We start from the raw sequence: 27,981 nt of genomic DNA, 5'->3' as shown, positions 1-27,981 counted from the left end.
GCCATGACCTTTACTAATTTCCCGGTGTAAAATGACTGTTTTACCCCTGGCTTCGACATTTTACGTTTTCGACTTTTTTTTCTTGATTTCATGACTCTAACATGTCCCAAATAATTATTTAAGCCTACAAGAATTTTCTCATATTTTTATTTGGCTTAAATCGATGACTTTTAAATTAATCTTTAAATGTGACGTATTAATTCGTTTTAATCCGGAATTAAACCAAACCTTAATATAAAATTTCCAAATTAAAAACTTAGACTTATAATAATTATTTAAGCTTAACACTAATTTTTCATAATTTTATAAAGCTTAACTAGTCTTTTCAATTAACTCGTTAATTGACGTTTCGTGCGGCGATTAAATTCTGAATAAATCCAAAACTCGTTATTTTGATCCCAAATTTTAAACATAGCATTTTTAATATTTATTCTACCCTTTCAAGTCGCGAGCCACACTCGTGGACCCTTGGATCTAATTTTTGTTCTTAAAATCTCGTTTTTGACACCTTATCGAACACACCGAGCCAACTCCCAAAATACCCGATCCACGCCCGAGCCAGCTTGAGCCAAACCCTAGCCAACCCATCTTGGAACCTACCTGACCAAGCCCAGCCCCTGGAACCTAGCCCAAACTGGCAGAAACCCTGCTGTAACTTGGCCCATGTTTTTGCATGTGTGTGTGTCTTGTGTTCTAGTTGTACTAGGACTCCTAGCTAGTCTAGGACTCTCCCAACCGAGCCACTACCGAGCCCACCTGACCCTAACCATCCCTGGACCACGCCTAGACTAGACCCAGACCAGCCCAAGCCCCTAAACCCAGCAGCAAAGCTCCTGAAATCAGAAGCATCAACCTATGCACAAGGGACCTCCCTCACTGTTCTCATGTTCCCCTCAAGCCAGCAGCCAACCAAGCCGCCCCAGCCCCTGCCCAGGCCCCTGAGCACCCTCCTAGGACCCTAAAGAGTAGACCTAGACCAGCCCAGAGCCCCCAGGCCGAGCCATCTCTTCCCTACACAAGCTGGAACCCTGCGCTACCTCTCTTCTAATCTCTTGGGTGGCTTTGGGGAAGAGTCCTTGTGCTCTTGGGCTCTTCTCTAGCCATCTAACTCGAGTCCTAGCATGTCTAGGACTCCTTCCTAGCCCCTAACATAAACCCAGCAGTGACCCAAGCAAGCCCATGCATCGATATTCCCTAAAACCGAGCCCCAAGATCAATACGTTCCGATTCGGTCCCGACTTGTTTTTATTATCAGTTGCGGCTTGTTTCTTTGGTGATTGCCGTGAGTCTAGTGAGTGTTTTAGGCCCTTAAATCATGCATAAACACTACTAGTTCATACCTAAGACCATGGCAGCCCCTTTATATGATAAAAACATGAGTTTGCATCAAAAATCTTAAGTTTTCCCCCATGTGCATGTCATATTCCGAAAATACAGAAAAATAAATTATGTTCTTCATGCATACAATATTTAAACAATATTATGATATGATGGATGAGAAAAGGAGATGTATGGAGTGCCTTTGCGTTAAATACGCTCGAATATCCGTTGACGACGAAGAACGGGACGCGACGATGGCTCCTACTTGCCTTGATGCCTTCGAAATTCCCTTGAAACTCCTTCTAATATTTGTGTGTGCTGTGCCGTGAAGTGGTGTGTGTGGGGGAGAATATTTTTCAGAAAAATACACAAAGTGGCCGAGACTTGATGCAAGGTGTAGGGTTTTTGAGTTAATTAACAAATTAAATACTAGTTAAGCACCTACAAGGTTTATTAGGCCTATTAAGCCAATTAATTAGGCCCACTAGTTAATTTAGGACTTAAATAAAATAATAACAAAGTTTTCTTTAATTAAATATGAGAATTTATTAGTCGGGTTGCCAAAAAAACTCGTATTTTAGTTGAAAAACCAACACCGATAAAATTTACGTCCCGGCATATAAAATCACCTCAAAACCCTTATTTTCGAAAATACTAAAAAGCATCGACCATATTTTAAATAATTAAAAATAATAATTTAAAAATATTTTACATCTTTCAGCCCTCGGTCCCCGTTCCTCGATCGTCACTTGAATATTCCTAAAAATACAATTTTAATGCAACCATGCAGAAAATATAATTTAAACATATCAATATGCATCACATAAATAATTAATGCTATTAAAACAATTTAACTAAAATACAAAGAATTTAATAATTGCATGCACGTGGTTTGCGTGGACTTTAAAATTTTCGGGGCGTTACACTAAATTTCTCCCATCCTCTTCTTTCCAAGTCCACAAGAGGTGGCATATATCGATCCTCAAAAGTACGACGAAATCCCCTCTCGGTAATGGGGTTTCGGTGAATTTTAGCATGGTCATATCTAGCACTAGCCTCCGCACTCACGAAACGTGTTCTATCAAATGAGGATGAAGAGGAGGAACTAAGATTACCTCGTCGCTTCTTGGGAGCCATTGTGTGTGAAGATGGAGATGATGACCGGAGAAGAAGACCCGATTGATGGAATATGTGTGTATTCCTACGAAGAAGATTCGCCTTGCCGAGGTTTGGGGAAGGAATCGACCACCTGCACACAAAAATTGAAGAGGAGAGTGAGGGAGAGTGGCAATGGTTGAGAATTTGATCAAACTCTTCCTCCGCAACACACCGTCTTATCATGGAATCTGCACAAATTTTAAACAAAAACGGTTCCTCCCAAAAATAGTATTTCACGTCAGAAAAGAATTTCTTTCGTTGGTGAAACGATAGGTTTGGTGGAGGTGTGCCTGTGACAAGGAAGTTAGCGAAATTTGCATACCATGGACAGTGTTTCATCTCAAACAGTTGCTCGTCAGGAAACCAATCATTAATAGCTTGATCTACGCATTCATTATAAATGATCCGCCACCACATTCTCAACACCTTTCTTATCTTTTATTTCCAAATCAAACTCTTGTAATAGTAAGATCCACCGAAGTAAGCGTGGCTTTGCATCTTTCTTAGCAAGCAAATATTTCAGTGCAGAGTGGTCTGTGTAAATAATGACCTTTGACAAAACAAGATATGCATGAAATTTATCAAGTGCAAACACTATTGCGAGTAACTCTTTTTCAGTGGTGGCATAATTTAATTGCGCTTCATCTAGAGTCTTACTTGCATAGTATATAGTGTGGAATACCTTGTTCCGTCTTTGGCCGAGGACAGCACCAACCGCAGCATCACTGGCATCGCACATGATCTCGAAGGGCAGGTCCCAATCCGGTGCCACCAAGACAGGAGCCGTCACCAAGCGCTCCTTAAAATCCTCGTATGCTGAGGCTGGTGGTGGTAGGTTCTTTATGACTTCAATTTTTGCCTTGTCCACCTCAATTCCTTGCTCCGAAACCTTGTGCCCTAAAACAATTCCCTCTTGTACCATGAAATGGCACTTTTCCCAATTGAGCACCAACTTCGTCTCCTCGTATCTTCTCAACACGGATCTCAAATTCTGCAAGCACTCATCAAACGTTGCACCAAAGATAGAAAAATCATCCATAAATATTTCAAGAAAGGTTTCAATCATATCATGGAATATAGCAGTCATACAGCGCTGAAATGTAGCAGGTGCATTACAAAGACCAAAAGGCATTCGACGAAAAGCAAACGTGCCATAAGGACAAGTGAAAGTGGTTTTCTCTTGGTCCTCAGGTGCAATTGTGATTTGATTATACCCCGAATACCCATCTAGAAAACAATAGAATTCATGCCCTGCTAATCTCTCCAACATTTGATCAATAAAGGAAGGGAGAAAATGGTCCTTACGGGTGGCATCATTCAACTTCCTATAGTCAATACACACTCTCCACCCCGTAACAGTTCTCGTGGGAATAAGTTCATTCTTTTCATTAGTGATCACCGTAATCCCACCTTTCTTAGGCACACATTGAACCGGACTTACCCAAGCACTATCGGAAATAGGGTAGATAATACCTGAATCGAGAAGCTTAATAGTTTCCGCTTTCACTACCTCTTGCATCTTTGGATTCAGTCGTCTTTGAGGTTGCACGAGAGGTGAGTACTTCTCTTCCATCAAGATTTTATGCATGCATATCGATGGACTGATTCCCTTGATGTCTGCCACCTTCCAAGCGAATGTCCTTTTGTGCTCTTTGAGAACTTGCAACAATTTGTCCTCCATAGCATCTGTCAAAGCAGCAGAAATAATGACAGGAAATGTGTTATTCTCACCTAGGAATACGTACTTTAAGTGCGGGGGTAAGGGTTTGAGTTCAAGCGTCGGTGGCTCCTCGATGCTCGACTTTGGAGGGATCAAATCTCTGCGTTCTCCTAGGTCCTCCAGTCGCATCTTCATTGGCTTTCTCCATGGATGGTTGGCATTGAGATGTGCCACAATTTCAGTTTTTTCATCATCCAATTCCTCTTCTTCCAACTCAGTAGTGATAGTGGCCTCCAAAGGGTCCCTAAAAGCATCCTGCACATAGTGAGACACAAGAGAGTCAAAAGCATCAATTCTAAAACAGCTATCAGAATGCAGTGTGTGCTTAAGTGCATTAAAGACATCAAAAGTAATCTCCTCCTCGCCCACTCGCAATCTCAACTTCCCTTCTTGCACATCAATCAGTGCCTTGCCAGTCGCAAGGAACGGCCTCCCCAAAATCAAGGGCATCTCCATATCCTCCTCCATGTCTAGCACCACGAAATCAGCAGGAAAAATAAACTTATCTACTTTCACTAGCACATCCTCAATCACTCCGCGGGGGTACTTGACAGATCTGTCAGCCAGTTGCAAGGATATCTTCGTCGGCTTAGGCTCTCCCAACCCAATTTTCCTAAACACAGACAATGGCATCAGATTAATACTTGCACCAAGATCACATAATGCTTTATGAAAAACAACATCACCAATCATGCATGGAATAGAGAAACTCCCTGGGTCTTTTAGCTTCGGTGGGATTTTGTTTTGCACCAAAGCGGAGCAATTTTCAGTTAAGTTCACTGTCATGTGATCCTCCAACTTCCTCTTATTAGCTAAAATGTCTTTCAAAAATTTAGCGTAACTAGGCATTTGCATTAGAGCATCGGCAAAGGGAATATTGATATGCAATTTTTTAAACACCTCAAGAAACTTACCGAATTGTGCATCCAGTTTCGCTTTTTTCAATGCTGCAGGGAAAGGTGGAGGAATAACAATTTTTGGTTGTGCATTGGTGCTAGTGTAGAGTTAGAAGACTTACCTTTAGATGTCGCAGTTTGCTCATCCACTGTTTGAGTTTTCTCTTTTTCCCTTGACTCCAAAACTTTCCCACTTTTCAACTCAATAGCCTTCACTTGCTCTTTTGGATTGGTCTCTGTGTTACTTGGCAAGGTGCCTTGCTCTCTACTTGCTATCATCTTCGCTAACTGACCAATCTGATTTTCAAGCTCCTTTATCGACGCATCCTGATTTTGAAGTCTAGTTTCAGTGGATGAAATAAACTTAGACATCATTTGCTCCAAGTTGGACTTTTCTTCTCTAGGAGGATCGTATTTGTACATCGGTTGTTTCCCATATTGTTGTCCACCTTGCAGTCTATTCTGACTATTTTGACCGCCCTATGAGAAGTTGGGATGTTGCCTCCACCCAGGATTGTATGTGTTCGAATAAGGGTCATGCCTTGGGCGGTTTTGGACTCCCACTTGGTTCACTGGTGCCTCATTTTGCACATAGAATGGATTTTCGTCTTGACAATCCTTCGCATAGTGTTCCCCTCCACACTTTTCACAGAATATCTCTTAAAGACGCATCGCCGTGCCACCCACATTCAAGCCGTATATTTTCCTGTTTAAAGCATCAAGTTGTGCAGTAATAGCAGAAAAATCAGTTACCTGGTGCACTCCTGCACTCTTCCGCTGGTTGTTCCTTTCAGATTGAGGATGATAGCTGCTAGCAGCAATCTTCTCAAACAACTCATATCCTTCCTCCGCGGTCTTTCTCAACAAGTTTCCACAAGCAGCCGCATCTATCATAGTACGGTTAGGAGTAAGCAAACCATAATAAAATGTTTGAACGACTAACCCAAGTGGTAACTCGTGATGTGGGCATCTTCGTAGTAGGTCCTTGAAGCGTTCCCATGCCTCATATAGAGATTCCTGATCAAATTGAGCAAATGTCGTAATGTCTGCCCGCAGCTTCATGGTCTTGGAGGGAGGGAAGTATTTGATGAGAAAAGCTTTCGCCATGTCGTCCCACGTAGCGATCGAACCTACAGGCAAACAATTTAACCACGCTTTAGCTTTATCACGTAAGGAAAAAGGAAATAAACGCAACCTAACAGCATCATCAGAAACTCCATTGAATTTAAAAGTATCGCAAATTTCAAGAAAATCTGTGATGTGCGTGTTTGGGTCATCCATTGCAGTTCCTCCAAATTGGACCGTGTTCTGAATCATCTGGATTATGGCTGGCTTGATTTCGAAGTGATTCGCCCGCACGATAGGCCTCACAATGCTAGGGCGTGCACCCTCCAGAGAAGGCTGGGCATACTCCAGCATTGGTATGCGACGCGGTATCTCAACTTGTCTATTGTCACGCTGTTCCTCTCCACGTTCTTGCTCGTGTCTTTCCATCAGTTCTTTAAGTCTTTATGTTGTCTTCGCCTTCGGAAAGTTCTTTCAATTTCAGGATCAAACTCAAGCTCCACGTCAAGTGACTTTGGCATGCACTGGAAGAAATATCTGTAATAAAATATGAAGTGTTATCTCAAGAGAAATAAAATAATGCTAAAGGAAATAACTAAAAATAAAATTGTAGATTAACAGTCCCCGGCAACGGCGCCAAAAACTTGATCGAGCAAAACTTGCACTGTGATATCCTCAATAAAAATATGATTTTGTATGCTCAAAATTAATCGCAAGTGCACGATGTCAAGTAATAATATAGTGTACAAGAGTACGAGTATCGTTCCACTGAAGACTGTGTTTAACAATTATTATTTTCAGTTGTTTAACATTTAGCAACGAAAATTGAGTTGTGTGATTATTCCTACTATGCTCACATAAATATGCAATTAAAATGATTCAACAAGTAATGAATGAGAATTTAATCTAAAATGTTGAGTTAAAATTCAATGAGAAATGGATTTGTTGGGAATCTCGGTTCACCTACCCCCTCGTTAATTAATTAATTCGTTCGATCGTGATCTACGTTTCCGACAGGATTTCCTAATCTATTGAACACACTCTCTCGAGCTATGCCAAACTAATTCTACTCAATGAAGTAATTAAATATCTTTAATTATTTATCAAGAGCAAATCGCATTTCGATCTATGAAATCCCCTAGTTTTCGACCCTAAGGACTATGACTATCGGCACGTATCCAATTTCATATATCTATGTAAATTGTAGATCCGCGAATTATACTACTCGTTCCTATCACTCGTTATTCTCTCGAACTCACTCGTGATATGAAAACGTCGTTAAAGTTAGCTACGCTCTAACAACACAGTAAAACAGCAGTAAAATCAAGAATAACGCACAGTCGAAATATAAATTAAGTTAAATCAACGTTCGGGGTAGGATCCCCTTTAATCCCAACAAATAATAAAGTTAGCTACTAGAATTCATATTAAAAATAAATGCAACAATGTTTAAAAGATAAAAACTAAGGCAGAAATACTAGCAGTGACGAAAAACGTGAAGAACGGTGCCCGGAAAATGTCGAATCTCCAATCCAAGCGCCCCGTGCTCTCCAAAACTCTTGACGGCTGAAGAAAATCAAGTCTGAATCTCTCTCTAATTCGTGCCTCTCCCTTTCCATCTCAATCACCCTCCCCAAATAAGGTAAAGAATTGGCTGCAAAAATATTGTCAAAAATAGGTGGCGCTCGGGCGGTAGAAAAGTACCGCTCGAGCGCCACACCTTCTGTAAACTTCCTTGGGATGTGCGGCATTCGCGCTCGGGCGGTAGAAAACTACCGCTCGAGCGCCGACTCTTCTGTAATTTTTCCTCTGGGGATCACTTCTCGCGCTCGGGCGGTAGAATTTCACCTCCCGAGCGCCAGACTGTCTAACAATTATTCCGGTATTTCTCTTCTCGCGCCCGGGCGGTAGAAAATTACAGCTCGGGCGCCAGCTTTTCTGCACACAGACTTGTTGGCTTAGCGCTTGGCTCCGATTTTTGATTTTCCAGCCATTATTCCTGCAAATTCGTCATGCCCGAGTGAGATATGATAAAATGCAAATGTTTATTCTAAAATGAACAAAATGTGATTGAAATAAACATATGCATAATGCAAAACACATTCAGACTAATGCAATAAAACACGTAAAAACGACACATATCAGTACTGCTTATCATCCTCAGACAGACGGACAGTCAGAGCGGACTATCCAGACTTTAGAGGACATGTTGAGAGCTGTAGTACTAGATTTTGGTACTAGTTGGCAAGATTCATTGCCATTATGTGAATTCTCGTACAACAACAGCTATCAGACGAGTATCGAGATGGCACCGTTTGAAGCTTTGTATGGCAAGAAGTGCAGATCTCCGTTGTACTGGGATGATGTATCTGAGGTACCAGAACTTGGGCCTGATATGATACGTGAGATGATTGAGAAGGTGAAGATTATTCAGAAAAGAATGAAGACGGCACAGGATAGGCAAGCCAAATACGCCAATATCAGACGTAGGCCGTTGGTATTCGAGCAGGGAGACAGAGTGTTTCTAAAGATTTCTCCTTTCAGAGGCATTGTCAGATTTGGCAAGCGTGGAAAGTTGTCTCCTAGATACATCAGTCCATATGAGATTCTTGAAAAGATTGGCGATCGAGCATATCGACTTGCTCTTCCTCCTTCTTTATCCGGGATACATGACGTCTTTCATGTATCAATGTTGCGTAGATATATGCCAGATATTTCTCATGTCATTCACCCTGACGAAGTTGAGCTGGATCAAACATTGAGTTATGCTGAACAATCGATATAGATTTTGGATCGGAAAGAGAAGCGTCTTAGAACAAAGACTATTCCGCTAGTGAAAGTCCAATGGAGTCGTCATGGCATCGAAGAAGCAACTTGGGAAACAGAATCATAGATGAGACAGAAACATCCCGAGTTATTCATATGATGTAAGTAAATATTCAGTTTTGATTATATCGCTTATGTTCATGCTTTGATAGATTGCCTGCGATTTCGAGGACGAAATCATTACTTAGAGGGGAGAAATGTAAGCTCGAGATTCATTAATCTTCATTAATATGATGCTCAAAGATATGAGGATGCATGACATGCAATGAGGGGAGAAAAGACATGAGAAATTAGAGTTTTGAGTACAAGATAGACCGCACCCGCGCCTAGAGAAAGAGTGCACCCGCGGTCATTAAATTCTGAATTTTGAAGGTGAGGCCGAAACCACATCGCACCCGCGGTACTAGAAGGACCTCACCCGTGGTAGATGTCCAGTAGGGTACCTAATTTTGACATTTTGATACAGCACCCGCGGTCCCAACGTAACCGCACCCGCGGTCTTATATGTAGCGCACCCGCGGTCGCAGAATTTCAGAAAATGAAATTGGTGCCGAGAGCACAGCGCACCCGCGCTCCTGAATCTACCGCACCCCGGTGCTGCATGCGAGAAAGAAACCTTTGCTTCTTAAGTTGACACATGGCATGGTATATATATATATATATATATATATATATATATATATATAAGTGTGCTGAGTCGTCATTTGTATCATTTTCAGCAACTGAAAACGAGAGAGAATAAGGATTCTAAGAATTCTTCTCCACTTTATCAATTGATTGGGTAAGATTCACTCATTCATAGTTTAATCCAAGCTTAGATTCTTGTTACTTGCATCATAGGCTACAAGAGGAGGTAAGTTTGGTTCATTTTCAGCGTGGTTCGAAATATATGTGTTGGAGAAACTCAAGTTTGATTTGTATTATGTGTTCCCATGATTATGAGAAGCGTAGAATTGTAAACGAATCAAAGAATGGATATGTTACGCTATTCATATGAAATCCCAGCATGTTTAGAGTTAAATATGCAGATTTTGGGTACTATCATATTCTTATGATGATGTTTATAAATTGTGGAGATATGTTGAGAGTTGGATTGATCGGTATCGAGAAATTACGCCGATATGCCGTCGAATGTTATTCCGATTTAATATCAAGTCCTATATGTATTGAATTGATTGAGAGATTGATAGAATGTACATTGGTGATTGCCATTTCAGATTGTATTGACGATTTTGATATCGAGACTTCGACTACGACAGATTGTACTACAAGAAAGTATAATTCATTTGATTATAGGGAAGATACGACTCGAATCAGACTTGATTGGAGTTTCCCAAAAAAATCACATACTAGATTTATTATTGTATCTTTTGATATGTTTTGGATTTGTTTATAGATTTATATTCAAATCTATTGATATAATCATGCTTTGTCTATAGATTTATATTCAAGCATTGAGATAGGAGAGTTATTGACAGATTTGTCAAAATTAGACGTTCGGTGTATCGACGCATAGGAGCAGACATCCTCCGATTGTAGATATTCGATACAGACACGACCGAAGTCTAGGAGTAAGACGTACAGTTACCCCGATTGGGAGGGTAGGTAACAGACAGTGACGTCTTATTCACCCTGGGATCCCTAGAGTAGAGTCGAGTTGAGTCAAGACATTATTTGCATTGAATGCTTTTATAGATTGGTTTCATAGACTATGGAACCCATGATTTATGTTACATGCATGATATGATGTTTATGATTTTATTATGCATATGCATGTATACATGTTTTATACTGGGATTTGTTCTCACCAGAGTTTCCGGCTGTTGTTATGTCTGTATGTGTGCATAACAACAGGTGGGGCAGGATCTGGGTCACGACAGAGATGAGTTCGAGATAGCGTGGTGACTACGGGCGCAGAGGATCACTAGTGGTGTCAGACTAGACTTGTACTACTTGTAGTTCATGATTTGTATTAAACCCTAGTTGTATGATTGTACCCGAACAAGACATGTTGTATGTTTGTAGAAATAAATAAAGAACTTGTGCTTGTTTATATACATTTAAATGAATGTTAAAAAGCGAAAATTTGACTCACATTTTCTCACAGATCCATTTAATCCCAAACAGAATTGAGTTAGAGCCCGGATCCCCACATATCGACTCGAGCCTATCCAAACCATCATATAAGCTTAAAATTGATTTCTAAAATTTTTCTTAGATGTAAACCCGAGTCGTTCGATTTATTTCCTTAATTACTAATGCGTGAAGCATTTTAATCCCGAATTAATTCAAAGATTAATATTTTAAATCCCATATTTCAAACATAAATTTTCATCCCTAAAAATACACTCGTGGACCATGGTTCGAACCCCTTCTCCCTTCCTAAACATTCTCGAACCCTATACTCATTCGATTAACTTTATTCCCAAAACTTCCGAACCACTCTCGAGCCACCTAGGACCAGCCTACATCCAGACCCTCCTGGACCCTTCCTACCCACTCTTGCCCCGTACCGAACCAGCCCAAGCCCCTACAGCCGAACCGTGACGCTCATCCATCACTAGCCCTAGCTAGTCCTAACCAGTTGTGACCCTCTCCCTTCATGTCCAAGTTGCTCGTGAGCCCTAGGTTTCCCTAGGGTTTGCGTGTGGCTTCCCCTTACCAAGCCAACCCTCCAGGCTGCCTAGGGTCCCATCTAGGACCCTACCTCGAACCCCCATAACATGCCCCTACCCCCTGGCCGAGCCGCGCCCAACCATTAGGTTTTGCTTTCCACTTGGGGTGCCGCCATGTCCAGCCTCCCTAGGACTCTTCCTAGCATCGAGTCGTGTCTAGCACAGACTCTGTCCAAGCTCTGATGTGGCTGCCCCCCTGAACCAAGCCACCTTGTTCCTTAACTCACATGGTTAACCCTAGAAATCCCTAGGTTTCATCCTTCTTAGCCAAGCTCAGTTCCAGCCCTCTTTTCCTCCTAAACGTCTTGTTTCCCATCCCTTAACATACTCAGAATGGAAATGTGTCCTTGGGAATCATAACGCGTCACAAACAAACGTAAAATCATTAAGAAAGTTAAAAACATACACTTAAACATTAAATATTTTGATCCAAATAATTTTTCACGATAAAATCTTGAATCATGCATAATATGATTTGAACGGTACGAAAATAATGGTTTAGAAGTGTGCCTTGGCATTTAAAACGCTCGTATATTCGATCGTTGGCACGAGTTGCGAAGAGGGACGAACGAGCCACGAAGAACCCTTGAACTTTTTCTCTCCATAATTTCGAAAATTTTGTGTGTGTGGTGTATGGATTTTCGGCTTCCAATTGCCATCCTCTTCAAAAGTCCTAGGTTTCTATTATTTATTATTTTCGAAATTAGGTGTTCAATGGTTTAGTGTTTTGGGTTTTTTGTTTAGAAATAATTAGGCACACTAATCTTGGGTAAATTAGGTACATTAAGACCTATTTAATTGTAAAATAAAATTTTATAAAATTTGTTTTCAAAATAATAATTTTTGGGCTTTTAAAAGTCTTTCATTTGACAAAATCAGTTTCTCGGATAAAATCGAACGAGTCTCATAAAATAATTTGGGCTCTAGAATTTTTAAAAAATTTTAATCATATTATTATGCCTCAAAAATATTTATGAAAAATATTTTATCTTTGGTCGTTCCGGTCTCCTTCTCCCGGCCTATTATCGAATATTCGGATAAAAATCTTCAATCATTTTTTTTATGAGATCATGCAATTATACCTTCAATCACATAATATAAATCAAGTAAGCATTTAAAATTGATTAAATAAAACAATTAATCAAATTAAATTATTTGAATGGATGTAGTTAATGTGAACTTATTTTTCCGACGTTACAAAAACTATCAATATTAATTGAATTCCGACCTGTTCTATTTAACAGGGGTATGGGTAAATTAAATGTCCCAATTTATCAGGCAAATATATACAAAATTGAAAAAATATATTAAATGTGAGAGAAAATAATGCCACTTATTCTTCTTTATGAAATATATATTAAAATACATTATTTTAAAAAAATTACATAGTTAATCTAGAATCTTATTTTTATAATTTGAATTTTTCGAATTCATATTGTCAAAAAATTTACTAGTTAAAAATAAATATATCAAAAAGATATTATAAATTCAATTTCTTATTTGTCTTGCGTGGGGCAACCCGTGAGACTTTGGTATACTTCAGAACAGGTGTGAGTTTAAATCTAGTAGGTCGAGACGAGTACATGTCAATCATTCTCTTTATTAGTTGGATGTCGGATACACCCGACCCGACCCTTTGTTGTCCTTGTATAAGAACTTAATTTGGCTACCTCCTCTCCACATTCCCACCTCAATTATAGCAAATCAACAAAATATTTTATCAATGGAGTTGAACTTAGCGCCGCAAGTGTCCGACAACACGCTGGTTGAAGTAGACGGCGTCGGAGCGTATCACGAGTGGACACCGGCTAAATCTCCTCTTCTCAAGGCGGGGAAGCTGGGCGTTGGAAAGTTAGTCCTGCAGGCTCGCGGCTTCGCTCTGCCTCACTATTCCAACTGCGCCAAGATCGGTTATGTTATTCAAGGTAAATACGAAATCAGACTTGCATCATAATTTCAATATTCATTTTAACCAATTTCATTGTTTAATAAATCAATGGTGCTCGGGATAAATAATTAAAGTCATTATCTTTTTATATTTATAATGAAATCTGTATAAATTAAAAGTTCATAAAATTTTGAAATATAAATGTGGTCCACACAAATGTGATATATAATTGAACTGAACCTGACCTCCATACTCATTATTAATAATTGCTTGTAATGTCATAAGCAACATAGCAATAAAATCTCCACAAGTGAAAAGGTCGCATGTGGTTTTTCCTCACTAGAAGTATAGACTACAAAATGCATTAATTGACGACAAACATGAAATAAAAATTCAAAATCGACAACAACAAAAATCAGATAAAGATTGAAATTGTGTGGTTGTGATCAGGTGAATGTACGGTTGGAATGATACAACCAACCAGTCCACACGAACAGGTCCTAATCATCAGAAAAGGAGATGCCATTCCTGTTCCTCTCGGAGCCATTTCATGGTGGTTCAACGGCGGCGATTCAGCCTTAACCATCGTGTTTCTGGGCGAGACAACCCGATCCTACAATCCGGGCCAGATCGACTACTTCCTCCTCTCCGGACCCATCAGTCTCCACGTGGCTTTTTCCTCGGAATTCTTCACCAAGACCTACAACATCACGGAAGACGAAGCACATAAGCTCACCAAATCCCAAACAGGTCCATTAATAGTCAAGCTTGATGATCAAATAGCCATTCCCCAGCAAGCAAACATTGAGAAAACGGGAGTTTATGCATCCATTATCGATTGCCATGATATCTCGGCTGAGAATCTTCCGTTGCTTGAAAAAGTTGGACTCAGCGCCAGCCTGGCGCGGCTCAAGCCTGGGGCCGTGTTCGGGCCCTCTTATTCCGCCGAACAATCGTATCGTATGTTTTACGCAATTGCAGGGAATGGGAAGATTCAAATTGTTGGTTTAAATGGTGCTCTAGCATTGGATGGCGTAGTTGAAGAAGGTGAAATGTTCGTGGTGCCGAGTTTTTTCACGGTCGGGCTGATAGCTGGTGGAGAGGGAATGGATTTGTTCTCTATCATCACCTCTTCAAGGTACCTCTGTATATATCATGCATGCACATGAATTCGATATTGATGGAGAGGACGACCAAGATTTATACGAATAAAAAATATATTAGGATTTAAATTTTTTTAAAAAATATTTTTGAAATTTAAAAAGAAATTACTTTTTTGGCAATTGTCCACTCTAGACCGGTTCATGTCTAGAAAACATGTAGCATAAGACTAAAACTGATTTTTTTTAATGTTATATATATATAGATTGAGTACAACAGTTTTTGTGTTTATATTTTGGTTTAATCTGTGATATATTTTGATAAATTATCTTCTGTAAAACATATTTTTATATTCACATGTCAAATACATACTTTATACAACATTCATATGTACTTTCATGCATCGAGCGAGATGACTAATTACATAATATTCTATAATTCATTACTAGCTTATTTTATGAGTAATATAATCTTGCGTTACTCAAATTGAAACTTCATATATGATTTGGGAAGAGAGCTAACCTTCAAACTAGAGCTCGAGCTCGAGCTCGTTCGATTTATTTCGTTCTGATTCTTATTGAGCTTAATTCGAAAGTTCAAGAACAAATTTAAATTCTTTTTAGAACATATTTTTTAAAAAATAATCATATATGTACAATATCATTAACTTGTGAAAACCACTTTTAATTGTGTTTGTCAAATTATAGGCCAAAAATTGTAGACTTGGGTGGAAAATTGTCACCTTGGAAAGCTATGTCTTCATCAGTGGTACAAGCCTCCTTGAATGTGGATGCTGAGTTTGTGATATTCTTCAAGTCAAAGCTTGTCATTTGAAGAAATTAGCCATCTTAATTAAAGATGACCAATGTTGTATTTATTTATTTAGCGAAGGTATTTAAATAAAGTTGCTCAATGTGAATTTGAACATTTGTTTTTATTTTAATCTCTAAAGAGGTTGTATTGTATATTGTGGAATAATTAATTGATGTCAAGTCATTCGGCCTCTCTCTATAAATTATCACTACGTACATATATAAGATATGTAAAACTTGGCCAAGTTTTTTCATTATTCATACGCGAAGTCAAATTAAAGGACGATAACTTTATTGCTCACATATATATACGATCAGTGATGTTTGTGGACCCGTTCACCCATCATATAGATTTTATATTATTTCAGATCATAAATAATAATAAAATGACTAAAATTAAAATGAAGGGAAAAAATATAATAGATACGAAATCTAGTTCTTGTTTTTGTTACAGAAATAGAAAACTTCTCCCCAAAACCCAGAAAAGAAGAACAAACAAACAAACCTAACTCTCCCTCTTTGGTTCAGTTTTGTTTATATTTATTTATTAAAAAACGAATAAATATAAATAAAAAAAATTTCAAGATGGAACTCAAATTTTGTAATGCACGGATCATCATATTCAATCGGCCCTTTTTCCTGATTTAAATTATCTTACCCTAGGTTTTCACTAATATTTTGCTTCAAATTGCGCCGAAGGACAAATATAGAGTGGTCAATATGGTTGAGTTCGTTAGATTGGGCAGCCCCACCCCACAAAATAGACGGGTTTAGCCGATTATTTTTCAGTTCTCTCAGGCAAATGGTGGGTTGTGATGAGTTGGCCCGCAAATCATCTTGAATCCTACCTGATTCCTGCCTCAAAAGCTCTGATCGGGATTTTTTCCGTCTCGATCAATAATAAATTTTATTTTTTAAAATAATAATATAATATTATTGTTATGATCGAAGGTAACAATTTAAAGGGGTTGAATGAATTGTTATAACACTACAAGAAAAAAGGCAAAAGACAACGGTTTTTAGCCGTTGTCATAGGTCAAATAAAACTATTGTTAAAGGTACTGTGGTTAAAGGGTATGCTCAAAGACAACGGTTTTTAACCATTGTTGTAGACTCTAAAGATGAAGGTGAAAAACCGTTGTCGTATGTATTGTAAAACCGTGGTTAAAGGTCCTGTGGTTAAAGGGTGCGCTCAAAAACAACGGTGAAAACCGTTGTCGTACATTTCTAAAGACGACGGTGAAAAACCGTTGTCGTAGTATTGAAAAATCGTTGTTAAACTAAATATTGCGACGGTTTATAGAAAACCCGTCGCTGAGTAGCGACGGTTTAAAAAACGTCGCTAATCAGCGACAGTATTGAGATGAATTCCATAGCTACTTAGCGACGAAGTAGTTATGGTTACTGTCGCTAATTGACGACGGTATTTATATGAATTCCGTCGCTATTTTGCGACGGTATGTATATGTTTCCCGTTGCTAATTAGTGACGGTTCCGTCGTCAATGTTTTACAGAAAATAAAAAAAATATTTGATAATTTATTAATTATAATAATAAAATATTTAGATCTTTGTCATATAATAATATTACTTATAATCTTAACTTCGAAATTAATTTGTGGAAGGAAGAGATAAAAAAAATTTCGTGGAGAGAAATTTTGTGGAGGGAAGAGATAAAAAAAATTTTGAAGAGAGAAGAGAGAAAAATTTTGTGTGGAGGGAGAAACATTTCGAGTGGAGGGAAGAGAGTAAAGTTTCGTGTGGAGGGAGAAAAATTTCGAGGGAGGGAAGAGAAAAATCTTGTATAGGATGAAAATGAATAAGCGCGATGATATTTATAGACAATGCGCGAATTTGCGACGGTTTGAGCTACAACCGTCGCTAGTAGCGACCGCTTTTCAAAAACAGTCGCTATTTTCAACAGTTTTGTATATACTGTCGCGAATTTGAATGCCCGACGGTGTTTCTTGTAACCAATAGCGACAGTTTAATAATACCGTCGCTAATTTGAATTAGCGACGGTGTTGAATAATCGTCGCCACATGTAGCGACGGGTATTACCGTTGCGAATTAAATAGCGACGGTTAGTTATTACCGTCGCTAAATGCCGATTTTTTTAAAAAATTTAGTCCAATTACAACGGTTTTTTGACAAAAAAAAAATTTAAAAAACGACAACGTTTTCAAAACCGTTGTCATAGTTCTACAAAACCACATGAAAGACAACGGTTTTTAAAAACTGTTGTTATAGAAAAAAAAATGTCATAGACAACAGTTTTAAAAAATCGTTGTCGTAGCCCAAAAAAAATGCTTTTAGACAATGGTTTTTAAAAACTGTTGTTGTAGCAAAAAAAAAAACTCTCATAGACAACAGTTTTAAAAACCGTTGTCGTAGCCCATAAAAACAAACCGTTGTCGTAGACACATCAAAGAAAACGGTTTTAAAAACCGTTGTCGTAGGCACATCAAAGACAACGGTTTTTAAAAAACCGTTGTCTTTAAGCGCGTTTTTATAGGATACGACAACGGTTTTTGTTAAAACCGTTGTTAAATGAAAAAATACAACGGTTTTAATAAAAACCGTTGTCTTTAATGTGTTGTTGAATCTATTTTTTCTTGTAGTGAAGTTCGAAAACTAAGCTTCTACGTCTCCCCTTCTTTTGTTTCCAGAAGGATTTACTAGAAGATTTGATCTTTACAACCCTTTATACAAACCCACTATGATTTATGACTTATTTCTTGCATAATTGGAACTCCTATCACACTCGTTTCTTAACTTGATCTGTTCAGAAAAAAGCTTCTGATAATTACAGTGACTCTCATAATATAATACAACTCGTGTAATCAAAATAAAGTAGATTACAATGTGCACAACATGATCCTTAATCGATCTAATATAACTTTCTGTATATGCAAGAACAACTAGAATAGGTCTGGTAAGAGATGTGTGAGTTGAGAATGATTGAAGATCAAATGTAACATTGTTATCTTCATTGCTGATGCATCCACCTTTTTATATATGTTGATCTCCTAACTTTAATAAATATATACGGTATTCATAGACGTATTAGAGAGCCGAAAAATCAGCAGATAATGTCACGTGACCTTTTCGTATTTCCAAATATAGTAGCGCTTAATTAAAATTTATTGGACAGTAGCTTAAAAGGGTAACCAACATATCTTATCCTGTCAATACAGACTGTTATTGAAATATCACTACAAGAAAAACACAAAACGACAATGGATATTATCCATTGTTGTAGCTGCCAGAAAACCGTTGTAACCGACAGTGTTGTTGAAAGTGCGTTCAACGACAATGGTTTATTGCGACGGTTTTATGAAAAATCTTCGCTAAAAACTGTCACTAATTAGCGACGGTTTATGATATAATGTCGCTAATTTTATCGACGAGTTTTGACTAAGCCGTCGCTTATTAGCGACAGTTTAAATTATAATATCGCTAAAATTAGCGACGGTTTTCAGCTAAGCCGTCTCTAATTAACGACGATTTTTGACTAAAATTGTTGTTAATTAGCGACAGTTTAGACATAATTTGTCGCTAATTTTTTAAGTAAAATAAAAATAATAATTTAATAAATCTACCAAAAAACTTACAATCTAACTAAGCTAATATTATTCATGATCTTAATTAACACCTAGAAATTTACCAAGAATTGAAGCAAAAAAACTTACACTAAATCAAAACTAAAAAATCATCTTAGACAGAAAAATTTATCGTAGATGTGGCCGGTGTGAGGAAACTGGACTGAAAACGCGAGTATTTAAAGACAATTTGCGACGGTTGATTATTAAACCGCCATTAAATGCGACCGTCGCTAAATACAGCGACAGTTTAAGCAAAACAGTCGCTAATTAACTACAAATTTTTTTAAAAAGAATTTGTAGACAACGGTTTTTGTCAAACCATTGTCTTTTACCATACATATAAAACAATAAGAAAAGACAATTTTTTACAAAAATGTTGTCGTAGTTCTAAAAAAACCAGCTCAAATACAAAGATTTAAATAAACCATTGTTTTTTACCCTTGACAAAAACACATATAGACAACGGTTTTCGTAAACCGTTGTCGTAGCACAAAAAAACCCGCTCATAGACAACGGTTTTTATAAAACCGTCGTCGTTGTATGTCATACTGTTGTCGTAGACATATCAAAGACAACAGTTTTTAAAAACTCATTGTCTATTAGCGGGTTTTTTTATGTTACGACAACGGTTTTTGTTGAAACGTTTGTTAAAAGAAAATACACAATGGTTTTAATAAAAAACTGTTGTCTTTTGAGAGTTGTTGAATACATATTTTCTTGTAGTGTATACTTGAATATAGTATGTTTTCCTCAGAGAATGTTGTCAGATCAATCCTCAAACTGATCTGATCAGCTCACAGAAAAAAATAATTACAGTTCGTGTGGGGACCCAGACGCTAATTCCAATTTTAATAATTCTTAGGAATTATTCAATCGATTATAATACACATGGTCTAATTTTTTTTTTTTAAAAAAATACAATGCGGAAACGTAATGTAAATCAATCTGAATTAGATATTAAGCATAAACATACAAGTCTTGTATTGTCTACGATAATTCAACTAGATTCAACTACATATCAGTGATGAAACCTAATTTAATTCCAAGCCCGGATCTCCACGCTAACTAATCATGTCTCGTTCTCTTCTTGACCCTGATCCTGTCCTACCTATTGTCATGCACACATACAAACAAGACAACAACCGGATAACTCCGGTGATAATTACATTCCCAGTATAAATCAGGTATACATGCAATCATATAAAAAATATAAAAACATGAATCAGATATACATAACATGTATCTAAATCAGAAACATGAATCGATATCAACTATCAATTATACTCTAAATATGTACCGCAATCTGGAACATAATTCGATATCAAATAAGGAATCACACTCTGTGACTCTCAGATTCAGACTCGACTCATTTCTAATCTAGGGATCCCGATCTGAATAAGAACGCAACGTTCTCCCATCTACTTTACCCAGCTAGATGGTGGTACGTTCTTAGTCCCAGACTTCGCTGTCTATATCGAAGATCTGTAATAGGAGTCGGTCTTCTCCTCAGTCTATAGATATATCTATCCAAAAGTCCAGTGACTTGGCGGTTCTGCCATGGTGGTTCTACCAAAGACTAGGCGGATCTGCCCAATGACTACTCTGACAATGTGCAATGGACCAGTGATCATTCTGTCACAATCTAGCCCTTCTGTCAGCGACTCTCGCTCAATCGCTATCTACTATTCTCTGCTTTCAATAAATCAATAGAATCAGGATACTCATTCAAATAACATAAAGGTATGAAAACAATAACATACAAGTATGTGGTTTTAGGGAAACTCAAGTTAAATCTAAATCGAGTCGCATCTCCCAATTAACATTGATTTATACCTTTGTCTTCTCGGTCTGACGAAGACGAATTCTCGCATTCCAATCGGTCCATACCCAATCTGGCAATGACAATATCAAATATGCACAATATCAATGTACAACTCAATTTAAGACCTGTTCTGATCAATACATAAATCCAGACATAATCTGATCAATGTCAACGGTATAATGATACAATCTATCAATACTGAATCTGATCAAATGTCAATCTGCTGATGTTTCAACGACATAACCATACAATCTTGATAACGTCGTCAATCTCAACATCACAGATATAATATCACAACTCATTATCGGTATCAATACGAATCATAATTTTCAATAATAAAAGATAACAATCGCAAATCTGTATAATCTCGATCATATCAATTCTAAAATCATAACAATTATATAATCAGTCCGTTCTTCGATCTGACTTCAATTATATACTGATCAGTATGTCCAGAAACATAATAATAATCAAATCTCAATTCATAATCAGTAATGATACAAATCTGATATGAAATCTCAATCAATTCCTTCCGAAAATTATAACAATTCCATACGGTATCTATTCTTCCGTCCAGTTTCGATTCTACGATGTTTACTATGTCAAGAAATCATATATGAATTCTATTCAATTCCATCCACATCATATTTTCAAATCATGTCTAAATGTAACAAGACTTACGTCCAGTTGAATCCATCGTCGCTAGGAACACGATACTGTACTCGGATTCAAAATCAGACGGACGGATCACTCGTAAATCTCCAATCTCACGTGAAGCTTTCCTCGGTGCTTCCCTTCTCTCTTTTTTTCTCAATAATGAAATCAAGTTGTCTATATATATATATATATATATATATATATATATATATATATATATACACATACATACAAGGTGCATGAGAAGGCTAGGTGGCGTGATCCATGCGCTGCACGTCTCGCGCATATGCGCGACACTACTCGGCGCATATGCGCAGGACCTTATGTCTCGGCGTGTGTGTTCTCGACAGCTCGTGCATATGCGCGCACCATCGCCGCGCATATGCGCGAGACCTACTGTCTCGGTATATCACAACTCGCGCATATGCTCGCCTCATTCGGCGCATATGCACCCACTTCTCTGGACATCACGTTTAGCTACTGGACATCTCGCGCATATGCGCGCCCTCAATCCGCGCAGATGCGCGGGGTCTTCTGTCCAATTCGCGCATGGCTCGCGCATGTGCGAGAATGCACTACCCTCGCACATCTTTAGCGTCTTTTCTCGTCTTTCTCGGTCTAATCCGTTCCGTCAATACTTACCTTAATTAATCAATAAATCATTACAGATTAATCTCAGCACGGTAAATAAAATTTTGGGCATTACATTTCTCCCCCCCTAAGATCTGATTTGGTCCCCGAAATCATTGGCAATCAATTCAGATATATCAGAAGAAACGTATAACAGAGTTTAATTAGAAAACTCATCTCAATGAATCCATTCTGAAATCAATCTCATATCAGGTTCTGTCTTTGAAGTAGTATCTTTGATATTCTGAAAATCTTACTGTGTTTTCAACCACAGAATAATCTTCATTCTGAAATATCTTTCTTTTACGGATCTCTGATTCCAACCTGGAATATTAATTCAATAAGTATAATATCATAATACCACTCGAAATAACTCTGACCAAATCAATCTCGCAATACTGGCTATACAACATCCGTATATATCAATCAACAGTTCGTAACAGCTCAACACCATCAGCTGTTATCGAATCTGTTTATCCCAGTCAATGATATATTCAATCTTCGGCCTCAAATACCAACAGTCATCGTCCGACATTGGCATATTCAGTCTGTTTATTCTGAGTTGTTTTCATTCTCTTCTTAATCAGCTACATTATCTTTGCCATATTTCTGACCGTGTCAGATCCTATCTCAGGTATCTCCGAGATATTATCTTTATACAAAGGAATCTGCAGTTCTCCCTATACAATGCCTCGTTTGCAGCTATCTCAATACTCATCTAATAGCTATTGTCATACAATAATTCACAAAGTGAAAATACATCGTGTCAGCTAGTACTAAAATCCAGCACTACAGTTCCACAAATATCCTCCCATATCTGGATAATCCGCTCTGGCTATCTTTCAGTCTGTGGATAATATGTGAAAGAGCTCATGGTATATTCTGCCACAAGTACAAAATCAATCAAAAATCACAATATGATATAATCTATTTTGGCATTCTGTTCAATCTGACAATTTTTTTGACATCGATCTTTGTCATCTGGTCATGTTTATACGTCATCTTGTACAAACTAACATATGCAGATTGAACAATCTGTCAATCACAATCGTATCACATCACAATCTTGAACATATTGGGATAGTTTCATCAAGAATTTCATAGAAATGTACTCCCATTTCTATTCAAATATATCCCAACTTTGTAATAGATCTTATAGTTTCTATCTTTCTGTTTTTATCTGTCGGCAATGTAGACATTTCAGTACAAATCTGCCATATCTAATATTATTTGTTTCTATCAAAACATTTTCTGCTATCAGAATGCATGCTAAATCAATTATGGTACGTTTCTGACAATTTCTGTCAATTCAGATTCGAAATATCTGGCACAAACAAATCAGTTATTAGCATACATACAGTATTACTTACCTGATGTTCTGATCGACACCCTGTTCCGACTATCGATATCGAATTATGTGATATAAATCTGAAATATTCGGCACAAAGAGACGATTCTGTCACATATCTGTTATTCTGATCGATGCTCTGCTCTGATTATCATAATCAAATTCTGAACATTCTGATCACATTTTTAAACAGCTTGAATTCTCGAAATCAGCTCTAATTCGGTTTGAACTATATATAATCTCAACAGTTCACAATAATCTGTATCAAACACATATTCATAATAACAATAATATCGGATCAAATTCGAAACATCAATCATCTATACTGATCTTTGACACTCATAAACTGTAATTTCTGATAATACAGTCAATCTGGCTAGTCGATCATATCTTCGACGTTGTTTAAATTAACTGCTATATCATCTTCGAATGTATGTCCCCCAAAAATATAATCTGTCTCAAATACTGTTTTAGAACAATAACAATTCTCAAGCAATTTCAAACAACAGTCGTATATAATAATATGCTAAACTCATGCCTTTATGAATTTCTGACATTTCTGACACTTCTGACACCGATATCGTTCTCAGTTAATAATCACGGCCTCAACTGTGTTAAGATCAATCGATATACGATCTTCGGACATCACATATCACAAATACAATCTGTTTCAATCAAGAATCATATCTGAACAGTTTCTACTATCGAGTCAAGGTTATAATCAATCTCCCCGACGTAAGGCAAATTCGGAATCTCACCTGAAAAGACTTCAGCAAACTCATACATCATTGGAAAATCTGCCAATGCTAGGCTCGATTTCAGTACATCTACTGAATACATAAGGATTCCATCTACTCCTTTATGTAACCATCGAGTCGCAGACAACACGGATATCAAATGAATTCTGGATCTAGAACCCTCACCGTAGAATTTCTACTCATCAGCCATATCTGGTCTGAATCTTACCATCTCCTGAAACGAGTCTAAAATAGTTCTGTACTTGGTCAGTACATTAATATAATTAATCAGTTAAAATCAGACAACACAAGTACAACACATTCTGTCTCGATTTCATTCTCATCTTACTGCAATATACGATGTTTCACAGAATTCACTGATATCAACCTTTTCTCCCAAAAGGTAAAAAGATAAATACTACAGTAATTACAGACCTAACAGCTAAAGAATATCTCAATGCAATTCATACAAAATCATGTATAAGATGTATTAATATCTTTTAATACATACGTAAAATAATCATAAAAGAACAGTTGCCTGTCATATCATCAAGTGTCTCCTGGGTCTGTTCCTCGGTCATTCCCACCAGATGATTCTGCTCTCTGAAATCTTCGAGAACCTCTCTGTGGACAAACTCTAGCAAAGTGTCCCTGCTGTCTGCAGATATAGCAACTACCAAATACTCCTTGGCATTGCTCTGTGGGATGTCTCCCTCCACAGGTTCTGCAATAAACTCCAGTATAACTCGGGCTACAACCACTGGAGCTAGATGAACCGCTCCCTAACTTCTTGAACTGCCTCTTTTGCGCTTTCAACTGTTCTTTCTTTCTACCACTGCTGCTGCCAATCTCGTTTCTGGGAGGCAGTTGTTGTGGTCTCATTGTTGGAAGAACATACAAAACTTCTTTTTATCTTATCAGAACTGTTTCTGCTCTTCTGGCTCTATTCAGAGTATCAGCAAAATTATTTGGTCGTTTCACATTTACCAATGTACGTATCTCCGGATTCAATCCCTGGATGAACTGATCAAATACAGCTGCATCATTCCTAGCCACGTGAGGGGCAAAACGTAGCAAGGTGAAGAACTGGGCCAAATACTCATCAACATTCAACTGACCCTGTCTTAGATTTGTAAACTCTGCACCTTTATCTTGTCTGTACGATATGGTGATGAATCTTTGATAGAATTCAACTTTAAAATTTTTTCCTGGTAATCACTGGACCACGCTGTTATAAGGCTTCTTTCGTTACCAGCCACCAGCTCCTTGCGACTTCCCGTAACTGGTTTCCAATCAGTTTAACTCTACAATTATCTGTGAAATCAAGAAATTCAAATAGCATTTCTATGTCCTCTAACCAATTCTCACAATCGACTGGCGTCTCAGTACCCTTCAGAATCGGAGGTTGAAACGACTGAAACCTCTTCAGCTGTGTTTCCATCAGAGTTTCTGACACACCCATCTGATAACTCGAAGTACTACCCGGTTCTCGAATTCTTCGAGGAGGTAAATCTGATTACCAAAAGAATCAGTAACCCAATACAACATATCTGTTTCGGTCCTCCTCTGATCATCTTACTGGTGATCCAAAATCGTTTCTGATTCATGCTTATTGATACACATTACCATATCAAAATCGGATAAATCAGGTAGACATGTATTATATAAAGTAGTAACACATGCTAGCAAGCAAAAGCAAGGAAAGAAACTCGTTCTACCCCGCTCAGTAGCTTCTATCTTAGTCTAAAGGATCTATCGCTCTGATACCACCTGTTGTGGGGACCCGGACGCTAATTCCAATTTTAATCATTATTAGGAATTATTCAATCGATTATAATACACATGGTCTAAATTTTTTTATTTTTTTAAATACAATGCGGAAACGTAATGTAAATCAATCTGAATTACATATTAAGCATAAACATACAAGTCTTGTATTGTCTACAATAATTCAACTAGGTTCAACTACATATGAGTGATGAAACCTAATTTAATTCCGAGCCCGGATCTCCACGCTAACTAGTCCTGCCTCGTTCTCATCATGACCTTGATCCTGTCCTACATGTTGTCATGCACACATACAAACAAGACAACAGACGGATAACTCCGGTGAGAATTACATTCCCAGTATAAATCAAGTATACATGCAATCATATAAACAATATAAAAACATGAATCAGATATACATAACATGTATCTAAATCAGAAACATGAATCGATATCAACTATCAATTATACTCTAAATATGTACCGCAATCTGGAACATTATTCGATATCAAATAAGGAATCACACTCTGTGACTCTCAGACTCGACTCATTCATAATCAAGGGATCCCGATCTGAATAAGAACACAACGTTCTCCCATCTACTTTACCCCAGCTAGATGGTGGTACGTTCTTAGTCCCAGACTTTGGCTGTATATATCGAAGATCTGTAATAGGAGTCGGTCTTCTCCTCAGTCTATAGATATATCTATCCAAAAGTCCAGTGACTTGGCGGTTCTGCCATGGTGGTTCTACCAAAGACTAGGCGGATCTGCCCAATGACTACTCTGACAATGTGCAATGGACCAGTGATCATTCTGTCACAATCTGGCCCTTCTGTCAGCGACTCTCGCTCAATCGCTATCTATTATTCTCTGCTTTCAATAAGTCAATAGAATCAACATACTCATTCGAATAACATAAAGGTATGAAAATAATAACATACAAGTATGTGGTTTTAGGGAAACTCAAGTTAAATCTAACTCGAGTCGCATCTCCCAATTAACATTGATTTATACCTTTGTCTTCTCGGTCTGACGAAGACGAAGTCTCGCATTCCAATCGGTCCATACCCAATTTGGCAATGACAATATCAAATATGCACAATATCAATGTACAACTCAATTTAAGACCTGTTCTGATCAATACATAAATCTAGACATAATCTGATCAATGTCAACGGTATAATGATACAATCTATCAATACTGAATCTGATCAAATGTCAATCTGCTGATGTTTCAACGACATAACCATACAATCTTGATAACCCCGTCAATCTCAACATCACAGATATAATATCACAACTCATAATCGGTATCAATACGAATCATAATTTTCAATAATAACAGATAACAATCGCAAATCTGTATAATCTCGATCATATCAATTCTAAAATCATAACAATTATATAATCAGTCCGTTCTTCGATCTGACTTCAATTATATACTGATCAGTATGTCCAGACACATAATAATAATCAAATCTCAATTCATAATCAGTAATGATACAAATCTGATATCAAATCTCATTCAATTCCTTCCGAAAATTATAACAATTCCATACGGTATCTATTCTTCCGTCTAGTTTCGATTCTACGATGTTTACTATGTCAAAAACATCATATATGAATTCTATTCAATTCCATCCACATCATATTTTCAAATCATGTCTGAACGTAACAAGACTTACGTCCAGTTGAAGCCGTCGACGCTAGGAAAACATACTGTACTCGGATTAAAAATCAGACGGACGGATCACTCGTAAATCTCCAATCTCACGTGAAGCTTTCCTCGGTGCTTCCCTTCTCTCCTTTTTTCTGAATAATGAAATCAAGTTGTGTGTGTATATATATATATATATATATATATATATATATATAATATATATATTATATATATTTATATATATATATATAAATACACGGTGCATGAGAAGGCTAGGTGGCGTGATCCATGCG

General features: G+C 37.6%; 1 protein-coding gene and 1 non-coding gene across 2 annotated transcripts; both read left to right on the top strand.

Moving 5' to 3' along the window:
* Window positions 1-6,046: 6,046 nt before the first annotated feature.
* Window positions 6,047-6,152, top strand: LOC140814929 (small nucleolar RNA R71). Its single transcript, XR_012114211.1, has one exon. It is a non-coding gene; the product is annotated as a small nucleolar RNA R71 (small nucleolar RNA).
* Window positions 6,153-13,324: 7,172 nt separating this feature from the next.
* Window positions 13,325-15,653, top strand: LOC140829637 (cocosin 1-like). The gene is made up of 3 exons (XM_073192946.1): window positions 13,325-13,585; window positions 13,999-14,686; window positions 15,357-15,653. The coding sequence occupies exons 1-3, from the start codon at window positions 13,384-13,386 to the stop codon at window positions 15,481-15,483; spliced, it is 1,017 nt and encodes a 338-aa protein (XP_073049047.1). The 5' UTR covers window positions 13,325-13,383; the 3' UTR covers window positions 15,484-15,653.
* Window positions 15,654-27,981: the final 12,328 nt, after the last annotated feature.

Source organism: Primulina eburnea, chromosome 1, assembly GCF_022965805.1.
Source record: "Primulina eburnea isolate SZY01 chromosome 1, ASM2296580v1, whole genome shotgun sequence".
NCBI lineage: Eukaryota > Viridiplantae > Streptophyta > Magnoliopsida > Lamiales > Gesneriaceae > Primulina > Primulina eburnea.
The sequence above is the reverse complement of the archived record's forward strand: the minus strand, read 5'-3'. Positions and strand labels throughout refer to the sequence as shown.